Raw genomic sequence first — 11,819 nt, forward strand, 5'->3', positions numbered from 1 at the left:
TTTTCCAAATGTTTATAAGAAATTATTATTACAAGAATGATTGTTTAGTAAAAATAAATTGTAAAGTAAAAGATAATAAAATTTGATTGATAGAAGATAAATTTGTGAAATGAAATATTTCATCTGTTGATAAATATTTGATATATAGTCTTTCGCATTGAAATATTAAATCAATTTTTAGCTTTCACTTGCAGAGCTAGAAAGGCAAGCTGCTGCTAGTAAATCAATAAATCTGCTTTCTAAGACTTTCTAATTCATTGTGATAAATAAATGAATTTAATTTTTAAACGAACTCTGCATGGTAATATAAATTCTTCTAATTAAGTAACAAAATTTTTAATATATTAGTATAGAAATGTAAAATTTTTGAAATATGCTTATTCAGTAATGATTTTTTAAATTTTTTTGTATTAAATTTTTGTCATTTAATAACAAAATTTTGTTAAAAATTTTAAAAATTTGATTGACAGTTCATTTATTTTAAGTATAATATTTAATGTATATCATGTTTTCATTAAACAAGTGTACGTTTTGTTTTTATTTTATTGAATAAATTAGATATGAATAATTTTTAAAAAAATAAATATGATTATGAAAACAAGAATTTCAAAAACTAATTAAATGTGAAATACAATTTTATTTGATTAAAAATACCTCTGTAGGAAAGAAAATACTTTCTTCTGTTATTTAATTTTCTTTTCCACAAATATAAAAGATGATATAAAAATTTTATGTAAAAATTAATGTTTATACTTACAAAAAATTTAAAATGTCAGAAAATAAAAAAATAAACATCTTCTTAATAAATACACAAAAAGCTAAGTATTTTTAATATTGTTTTTATACGGATATAAGATATTCCATAACATATTACATACTAAAATATGATGATTTTTAAGGAGAAAAAACTCACAAGTTCATAAATGTTCCAAAAAATGTTTAGTTGATTGACAGTTGATTTATTTAAATTCTAAGTATAATGCTATGTCATATTCATATTAAATGGATGTATTTTTTGTTTTCTTTTCTTAAGTAAATTGCACCTTGCTGTTATTTCTGTAAAGTATGGCTAAAACATTGACAACCAACAACAGAAGTTTGTGGCATGGAGATAAATGTAAATCTCAAATAATTTCAAATGAACAATTAGATAAAACAGCATATTATAAAGTAATAAATACTTAATAAATAAAACTAACAGATGCATAGGCATAGATCAAACAATAGTATGTAAATCAATTACTAGCATATGATTTCTATCACCTTGTTATAACATAATAATATGTTACTTTCAATTTTTTCATCCAAATTTTAAATATACTTTTCTCAAAATCAAAGCAAAAAGAAAATTTAAACTTTCTACTTTTATCATATATATTCTGAGTATGTAGTACTATATATGTTACAAAATATCATACTCAATATTTATAATTTTCAAAACTATAACAATTAAATTTGAATGACTAATTCTAATGCATTAATTTTTTGAGATTTTTATATATTATAATTGTATTTTATTTAAATATTGTTTTGAATAAAACTCTTCAGGAAATGATGCTATCTCATCCTGTTGTAAACTGCATAAAATTTTTTATGAAGTTGTTTCTACATCCATTGAATGTTAGTCCCTCCAGAATAATTTATTAATATTTTCTTCAATTAACTGAAATTTTACCAAATTTTTTATATAATAAATCAAATAATAATAACAATTTATTATTTAATTGTATTATTATAGATGTATGATTTAGGTTCACCAGGAAGTTATTCAAACAGTGAACAAGGCTGTCCACCAGCTGAAAAACAATGCCAAGAAAATGGCGTAAAGAAATTTTGTGAGCACGGGCAATGTATAGGTACATATATGGAAGCAAGATGCATTTGTCATCCTGGCTGGTATGGAACTCATTGTGATAAAGGTGAGATATTTTTAATTATTAAATAAATAGCTAGATTATGTATTTTATCTGTATTTGTCTTCTTGAAATAATTTGTTTAAATATTATTAATGCAACAATTTATCATCAGTTTTTATGAATGAATAAAATGGTTTGATATTGAAATAATTCTTTTTTTTTTTTTTTTTTTTTTTTATAAGTAAACGTTTTTAGGAGTATTGACCAATTCTAATTATTGTTATAGATTTTACAAATTTAATAGTAATATTATCTGAAACTAAATTTATTAGATATACATTTGTAATTATGCATTATGTCAGTAAGGAAAAGATATACATGAAAAATTATTTATTTTGCCTGATAAAAAATTTAATAAATTAACTAGAAATAGTTTTTTTTATATTCAGAAATATCAAAAATTCATCTTAAATGATTTCAATTAAGATAATATTTGTAATAGATAAATTTTATATTTATAAGTAATGAATATTCAGTTAATATTTATTTATTTATTAATTTTTATTGCTATAAAACAAAATATTCTTCAAATTAATATAAAATTTATTGCATTTTTTTATTCCGTATTTATTTTTTTATTTCTTAAATATATTTATTTATCTAAGTAAGTTTTAAACCTATTTTCTAACATAAAAATATTAATTTAAATTTCTAAATAAAATATTTAATTTGTTTTTTTAATAATGTTGCTATTCCCCCTATATTTTTGATAAAAATCAATAGATTTTTATCAAAAATATTATCATCATATAGCTCCTACATTTAAGAAATTATTATGAGTAATAATTTTATTAGAAAAACTTAATTGTATTGTTTATCTGATTATACTATATTAGTTTGTTTACAAATTATAATTTAAAATATAATAAACAGCAATTTTTGTGATTTTTTTTTATTAAAAACTGTTACTAATAAATTAATTCCTTAAAATAAGAATTAAATTATTATCATGCATTATTTTTTTAATCTAATAATGATAATTTTTTTTCTGAAAATGATCATTATTTATTAATTATGCTACAATTTTTTATCAAATCATTATTTCAAAAATTTTGATCCTCTAGTTACAGTTTCTAAAAATTTGAAATTTAATTCTAGTTGGACAGGCAATAATGTAATCACAAGATATATTATTAAAAAGCAACATTAATTAATAATGACTTACATAATGCTTTTTAAAAATAAAATTTACTATTTAAATTACTTGTATATTATTGTAAATAAAAGATAAACTCAAATGAAGTAATGATTAAATACTTTTAATATTAAGTATGCATTTCACTCAAAAAACATTACTTTTAAATATAATAAACATAATTTTTAGGTTACATGAAAACTAATTTATTATTTATGAAAAAGTAAATACTTTTATATCTCATTTCAAGAGACTATATTTGAAAAACATCTGATGTAAATCACTTTTTATTTCTTTACTTGCCCTAAAATATGTTTTATATATAATGTCATATTATGTGATTTTCTAGAAACTCAGTCCAAAATGTTTCAACAAAATAGTTATATTAAATATGCATTGTCATTTGATTTGAATCCTTATGAAACTGATATACAATTGCAATTCCGCACAAGACAAAAACACGGAGAGCTCTTTCGTGCTACAAGTAAACATGGACGAGAATATTGTATACTAGAGGTAAATATACTCTCTTTATTTATAATAAATAATTTCAAAAGTACTATGTATAATATTTTTAAATAATATATTTTCTTTTAGATAAGAGACAAAAAAATGAGATTAAGATTTAATTTAAATCATTTGCGATCATCAGATGAAAGAGAACTTTGGCTTCCATATGTACAAATTAGTGATGGGCAGTGGCATACAGTTAGAGTATTACGGTTTGGTAGCACAGCAAGCATATCATTAGATGGAGGTGGTGGCAGAAGATATAATGAACTTCTTGACTATGTTGGACAGCATCAGTTAATGCAGATAGAAAAACAGAATGTTATTGCTGGAGGTGATGTTCAGTATGTTGGACCAGGAGTAACTGTTGTAGACAATGACTTTCAAGAAGGTATATACTAATACATTACTCAAATAATATCTGCTTATGTGTTTTTTAAAATGAATTTTAAATATTTAGGGTGTATGAATGATATTCGATTAAATCAGAGATACTTGCCTATGGAAAATGGTTCTGAAAATGCAGCTGTAGTTGAATGGAGGAACTTGATTGATGGTTGTCCATCCAACAATCCTTGTCAAGGAATTATCTGTCCAAGACCTTTCCACTGTGAAGATTTATGGATGCAACACGAATGCCGGTGCCATGATAATTTTCCCTCAGAAATTTTTTCTTTGATAATTAAATATTTAATTTTAAAAACAATTAATCTCAAATAATAACATTTTTCTCTAGTTCTACTTATTTAACAGAACATTTATAATTTGCATGTTACATTCTTTTAAACTAATACATCTACTAGATTAATAAAATTAATATTTCTTTGTGGAGTTTTATAAAACTTTAACAAAAATCTTAATATATAGGTGTCAGGATGGCTTTGTAGTTACTGAAGATGGTAAAAACTGTACTGATGAAAATGAATGTTTAAGCTTTCCATGCATGAATGGTGGAAACTGTGTTAATCTTCCCAATGGTGAGGGATTTTATTGTGTATGTTTGGATGGATTTGGTGGGGATCTATGTGATGCTAGAAGAGAAGAAAAAGTAATGCGTCTTAGTATGGCAGCTTTGGCTGCTATTTTAGTTTGTCTTCTTAACATATTAAGTAAGTACTAACAATGATATAACTTTAACCTGTAACTAACAAAAGTGTGAATGGCTTGTACTAACTGAAAGATTCTTTCATAATATGATGACTTTTAAACAAAAAAAACCTAAATAAATATGAAAATTCTCTAATAAACAGATATATCTTTCAGCTAGTATATTGTTTTTTTATTATTATTATTTATTATTTATCACAGCTGTGCAAAAGGTCTTGAAATGTCAGAGGATAGATTGAAATGTGTTGATGTGAATGAATGCCTCGACAATCCTTGTGAAATAGAAAATAGTTGCCATAATCTTGATAATGGTGAAGGTTTCTACTGTTTGTGTCCTAGTGGATACAGATGTCATAACTGCAGCTGCGATGTTATTTACCGCAGCATTGAAGAATCGGCTTTTGCATTTGGCATCAGTGCCTTAGGCATTGCTCTTGCCTGTCTGGCAACTTACCTCAGTAAGGAATTTTGTTAATATATAATAATAAAATTTACAAGTATTCCTTCAGTTTATAGAAATATCAGTAAAAATTTGCCAAAGGACAGTAGAAACTGTTATTATTATTTTATTATTCTACTACTATTATTATTATCTTACTTCATAATTTTTAAAAAATATTATGGTTATTAAAAGTTCATACATTTATTCATATTTGTTTACACACAAATTTATGTTAGATTCTTATCAATTTGTAATAATCTGTTTTATTTTATTATGAAATATCTAATTTAGAATATTTAATCATCAGTTTGTGCAGAAAATACTATTGAAAAACTCTAGATACTAATGTCTTTTTGTATTCATTCAGTGACTATTTGAATGACTGCTAATAAAATTTATCAGTATCAGTAAACATACTGATGAAATTTAGGGTACACATAAATTGTAGGAAACAATTCTTAGAATAATACACATATCAAGTATTTTTATCAGTAATCAAAATAAACACAGTGAAAAAATGACTAATACAACATCTGTGAAAAAATAGGATCAAACAAACAATATCGTTAGCATGTTATAAACGGCAAGCAATGTTCCTAACCACAATAATTTTATCACGTAAACATACAAATGATGCAAGTTATTTATCAGTTCAAAAATAAATAATAACAAAAATAAATAAGCAACATACTGGAAATGAAACATATACATGTGTGGGAATAGAAATAATGATAAAAATGTTCAAAGAAGAAATCTTGAATGCCCAAGCATATAAATAGAAAAATAGGCATATAGATAACTAGAAATCAGAATCTATAAAACTAGGTCACATTGATCAGTAATGGTAAGAAAATAGACATCTTTTAGATTTAGAAATAGATTTCATTTCTGTCAAATCAGTTTTGTTGATAGATTGAATTGAAAAGAACCTAGTAAGATATTTTACCAAAATTTCTCACTAGGAAAATGATCACTTGCATCTAAACGTTTAAAAATTTTTCACATATATGTATTTTCTGTAGAAGATTCAAGTAGATTTAAATTATAATAAAATATTATTTATTTACAAAGATGGTGCCAAGTTTCATAAATAAATTTATATTAATTTCAGGAAGCCAATACTAAAATGCTTACTTCAGAAAGCCAAATCTTTAATTGAATAATGGAAAACATTTTCATCCTGATCCAGGACAACCTCAGCTTATAATTCATATAAGAATTTTAAGATGAGTTCCTAGATGTTTATTATTATTCAATTAAAGATTTGGCTTTCTGAAATAAAAATTTTAGTATTAGTAATAATATGGTGCCAGGGATATTAATGTGAGGTTAGCCGATTGGGTGAAAAGATGTCACGACAATCAAGCAGTCAGCACTGCTGTGTGGGAGTGGAAGAATTTCACGGAGACAGGTTTTCCATCTCAAAACCGTTTAATAAAATAAAAATTTCTTACAACTATTTCTTATAACAAGGCGTAATGCCTATCCAAAGATGGGGAAACCAGTCTGTACAAAAAGTTCAAATGTTCCGACGATCATTTCTCTTCCGGCGAAGGTAATATGGACAGCACAACTTGAAGAGATGACTTCCGGCAGCTGGATGTACAGTACGTGGGCAAAACTTGATGGGACGGGAGAACAAAGCCAATTCCTGGACATCAAACAAGCTTTCCTTGTTGAATCACAGCAGCAATAACCCAGGAGAGGAGCACTATGAATCAAGAACTTCACCTTCTCTTTTTCTTAGGGTTTTATAACTTTTCTTTTGAGTCCCAGATCGAACATTCCGATAGGTCAATGCTGACTTGCCTTCGCTCTCTAATGGGTCCCCCCCTTCGCTACGAATTGTAATGAGATCGGAACCCAGGTCATTGGATGAGTCAACATTGGCTGACAATTCGATTCCTGTCGAAGATGTTCGATCTAAGTACTCAAATTCATCTATTGTTTTAACCTGAGAAGTCTGACTTTCTTGGAAATCTCTACAGACATGCCCTTTTTATGGACATAAAACATTCATTTTTCGTTTTCCACTTTTTTCTTGTTGATGGTTTTTTTTCAACATAAATTTATAATAATAATAATAATTATTATTATTATTATAAATTTATGTTGAATAATAATAATTTGGAATAGAAGCCAATAATAATAATTATTATTATTGGCTTCTATTCCAAAACATTGAGAAAAAAAAATTTCTTTTCCCCTTTTTGCACAAATTCTAGACCTATTTCCGAAGCTTCACATTAAGTCATTCAGGAAGCCAATTTTTATTAAATAAAAGAAATTTTTTCAGTCAAAATTTGACATCCTCATCTTAACAGTATAGAATAGTGTAAGATTTTAAATCTAACAGAGAATATAAATCTTAAAAAATTTATACATACAGTGTATATGTATGTATATATATATATATATATATAAGAACAAATGCAAAATTAATATTCTAGAGTTACAGTTTGAATTTGAAGCATGTATTTTATTTCACATGTTCTATTTCATCTCTTTCAAATTCAAAAACTAACTGTTTAGAATATTAATTTTGACATTGCTCTAATTTAGAATAGTGTAACATAGAATTAACAGTTTATATATTCTAAGATTTTGACCAAAACATTTAGGCAATTATCAGTTAACTTTCATATAAAAATGTACAACTTTTTATGTTCTAAATTAATTTATTTTGATAAAATGCTAATTATTACATATTTAGTAGTAGTTTTACATAAATTCACATTTCACTATTGCATATTTAAGAGTAAAACTTTCATTTTCAAAGTGCCTCTTGAAGTATATATAACAATCATTGATAAATCTAAGAAAACTTTTTGATTTTTCATATTTTAGAGATTTGAATATCAGATGTTCAATTTGACAGTTGTTGCTAGATTCTTGTAGCAGATGCCAACTCTATACACTTACAATGCAGCAAGAAAGCTATTATCATACATATTACCAAAATATTTTTATATTTAATCAAGTTCAAGATTTGAACTTAGTTCTCCAATAACTTAAAAAACATGGAATTAGGTTAAATCTCTAGACTTTATGTAAATTAAAGGAAAAATTTCACATTGAGATTTATATAATTGTAAATTTTATTTTGAGAAGTCTTAACTAAAACATGGAATAAAAAATGGATACAAATATTAAAAATAAAAGACAAATCTTAATAATCACAACCTTATTTTTTTATAACAGTATGAAAAATAAATAAATTTTATTTTATAATATTTATTTTTACAAAAATTACAGAAAATACTCTAAAGACTATTATATTATTGTTCAGCTGATAATTGTAAAAAAATAATTTTTCTTTTCTTAATATTATATAAGATAATTGTATTTGTTTGTATAATTATGATACTAGTATTTATTTTTTACACAATACAATCATAGAAGCAGGATTCATTATATTTATAAATATAAAAATTAGCATGGTTAGCTAGATAACTGAGGCAGTTAAAGCATCAGCCTGCTGCTTTGTGGTGAGCAACTCCAGAAATTTTTCATGGGTGGTCAGGCTCTAGCTCCTTTGTGGGTTTGACCAAACTCATGATAGGCATGACAAAAATGAAGGCTCTCAGAATTTTTTTTAGCATAAACTGTATACATTTTATTTTAAAAATTAATTATGTATATATGAGGAGGGATCAAAAATTCTTTGCCAACCTCAAGTTTCTTGAAATCTGACTGTTATTTCAAAATAGTTTGAACTTGGTTTCAAATGTGTATATTTTTTTCATGTCCATATCATAAGGTTCCAAGATAAGCCAAACATTACTCTCATTGTGTCACATGTTATTGGATATTACTCTCACAGAACATGTACAATGCAGCCAGTCAAACTGCTTGCTGTCTTCACACTTTTGTCACTTTCAAAACACATTAATGTCTTCTTGAGGAGAACAAAAATGTGATAATCACAAGATGCCAGATCATGAAGAATGGCCCGATCTCAGACATCCTGAATGCTCACTGTTCCATTTTTGAACAATGAGCATTTTTATACCACCAACTCACATTTTACTACAACAAACAATTGTCCTCACACTCAGTACTCATTTTTGCCAAATGCCCACAAATATCAAATTACATTTCTGTATTATTCTGGCATGGAAATTGACATGCAATTTTTGAATGCCCATATTTCTACCACATCTCACAAGATAGCATTAGGAACTGCCCTCTCATTTTGTAATTTCAGAATTTTAATTATTTTCCCAGAAAACACAGTTGGCAGTGTTTTTGATTTCTCTTCATATTTTGTAGTGATTCAAAGATGTTTAAGAGAATAATAATTTGTGAGGAGTATAGTATTTATTTTAATTCAGAAATGTTTACGTATAGTATGTTTTGTTTAAAATTAGAATATCTGGTTTATCAATGACATAAGATAATTTATCTGATTCTTTAATTTATAAATAAATGAAAGAAATTATGTAATATCACTGACCAAATTTTTTAATACAATAGTAATAAAAGAACTTTTAAATTGTTACATTAAAACATAAAAAATTTTTTTATATTTACTTTAAACCTAGTTGCTAGTAGTCAAAAATGGTCAATAAATTTATAGACCTGTTTGGAGAGTCACATGTCAATTTTAATTTTTAGCCTTAAAACAATACAGCAGTTATTTTAAATTTTACTAAGAAAAAAATTCAAAATTGTGAGTTTTGTGTGTTAAATAGTAATTTAACAATGTACAAATAAAAAGAATATAATATCAGCCTATTAATTTATTTTCATTCTGCATCAGTACAGAAAAGGATTCTTTTAAAATCAGATCCGACTTGTCAGTCAGATAAAAATATTTTTCAGATCAAGGGTTTCCGATTCTTTTGTTATACATCATTTCCTTTTTAAGCTATAGATTCGTCTTGTTTCTTTCCCTAATTAGATTTGTGAAACTATTTTATATTTCATAAAGAATATTAGAGTAAAATGAAAAAGATTTCTTTACAATTCTATTGGGATTTTATGAAAGAAATTTCAATTGAAATGTTAAAATACATGATGAAAAAATTTGAATTTTTTATTATTTAAAAGAAATAATGTACTAATTCCATTTATCATCATTTTTCGATGGTAATTATTCTTAATTCTTTAATCTTTTAAATTCATTAGCTGTAAATTTATATATGATTTTTATAAAATAAGTTAATTAGTTTATTTAATTTTTAATTTAATTAATCACAATTGATTCAATTTTTTAATTTATATTATGAAGTCTATAAAAAATGTTCGTATTATTCTGTTAAATAAACATCTAAAACTTCTTTAAATATTGATAACTAAGATCATTAATTCATTCCTTCCTGACTCAATTTTTAATAAGAAGCTTCACATCTGTTAGCGTTTAGAAGCTTTTGTTATTAAAAATGCTTTCATCTTTATCTCTAGTTACAAAATAAAAGTTTTAAGCAAAGATAATAAGTGTGAAGATTATTATTAAAGTTATTAAATCACAGACAGGCACAGAGTAAATTTTAATTAGTTACCTATATGTGTTTTCTATAATTAAAATATTACTTATAATAAGCTTAATCTTATTCTTTCTGGAAAGATAAAGAATGTGATATATCATTTAAAGAAAAGCTTTACTAATTACAACAAATTACCGTTTTGCTGATGAACAATAAAAAAACAGGTTTCTTTTCAAATGTAATTTTCTATATTAAAAAATTTAGAAATTGTTAATATGGATTTCTGCTAGATAAACATAAACTGATCAATTTTAGGTAAGATGAATGTTTGAATGAGTATTGACTTTTTACACAAAATGATATTAGATTGTCTTCATTGAAAAATTTGGTAAATGACATCATAATTCATATACAGCTGACCCTTGATAATCCGACAGGTATGGGACCAAAGGGGTGTCGGATTACCAAAAGTGATTACATATTTGACATTGTTTTGCTAGCAGTAGCCTACAGTATTCCTACATTTTATGAGTAAAATGCTGCCTAGGTTAATATGGAAATGAAACACCCATTTCGGTTAACTAAAACATGTTTATTAAAAGAAATATGGAAGCCAATAAATGTGCATACAGTGTGTATAGGCATAAATAATACAGTACGTACAGAACTGCTCACGGAAAACACAAGAAATGTGTGTCATTGGGTGGGGAGATTCATGTCGCAACATCCTTCTGTGCAAGCAGACATGTAACGGGATGGGGACTACTGAGCATGTCGGATTACAAAAGGATTATCGGAGTCGGCTGTAATTTTAAAATATATCTGGTAATTTGATATAACTTTTACATTTTTACAGTAGCATAGAAACTTTACAAGATCAAAAACTGATAAATGTAATTGCTATTTTAAATGCGTTTCATTTGTTTTTGTACAGTATTAGTATTGGTCATCGTTGCATATACTCGTAGCAGAAGAGCAGATCAAAAATATGGACACGGTGATGTTGACGATGATGTGAGAGAAAACATCATCAGTTACGACGATGAAGGCGGTGGAGAAGACGATATGAATGCTTATGATATTACACCATTAAGAATTCCTATTAATCCTGCTGGCACACCTTTAGGAACAAAACCGGGACCCGAAAAAGCTCCTATAAAAGAACCACGCCAGCGACAAGGTATTAACAAGATTTTTTCTTTATATTATGAACAGTATTTGTGTAACAACATACATCTGATATACTTGTTATCAGATATATAAAGTTGTGATTACTAATA

General features: G+C 25.7%; 1 protein-coding gene across 4 annotated transcripts in view; it reads left to right on the top strand.

Moving 5' to 3' along the window:
• Positions 1–11,819, top strand: part of LOC136982976 (neural-cadherin-like) — a 420,472-nt gene that overhangs the window by 406,139 nt on the left and 2,514 nt on the right. For 2 of the 4 annotated variants that reach the window (XM_067279558.1, XM_067279559.1), the window contains exons 30-35: positions 1,739–1,919; positions 3,401–3,567; positions 3,649–3,952; positions 4,022–4,202; positions 4,870–5,126; positions 11,474–11,719. In XM_067279558.1, the coding sequence (XP_067135659.1) occupies positions 1,739–1,919; positions 3,401–3,567; positions 3,649–3,952; positions 4,022–4,202; positions 4,870–5,126; positions 11,474–11,719 (1,336 nt within the window). Of the gene's footprint in view, positions 1–1,738; positions 1,920–3,400; positions 3,568–3,648; positions 3,953–4,021; positions 4,203–4,428; positions 4,671–4,869; positions 5,127–11,473; positions 11,720–11,819 lie in introns of all 4 variants that reach the window. The other 2 variants (XM_067279560.1, XM_067279561.1) reach the window with 1 other exon arrangement.

This window comes from Centruroides vittatus, unplaced genomic scaffold, assembly GCF_030686945.1.
Source record: "Centruroides vittatus isolate TY-2023 unplaced genomic scaffold, ASM3068694v2 contig_875, whole genome shotgun sequence".
NCBI lineage: Eukaryota > Metazoa > Arthropoda > Arachnida > Scorpiones > Buthidae > Centruroides > Centruroides vittatus.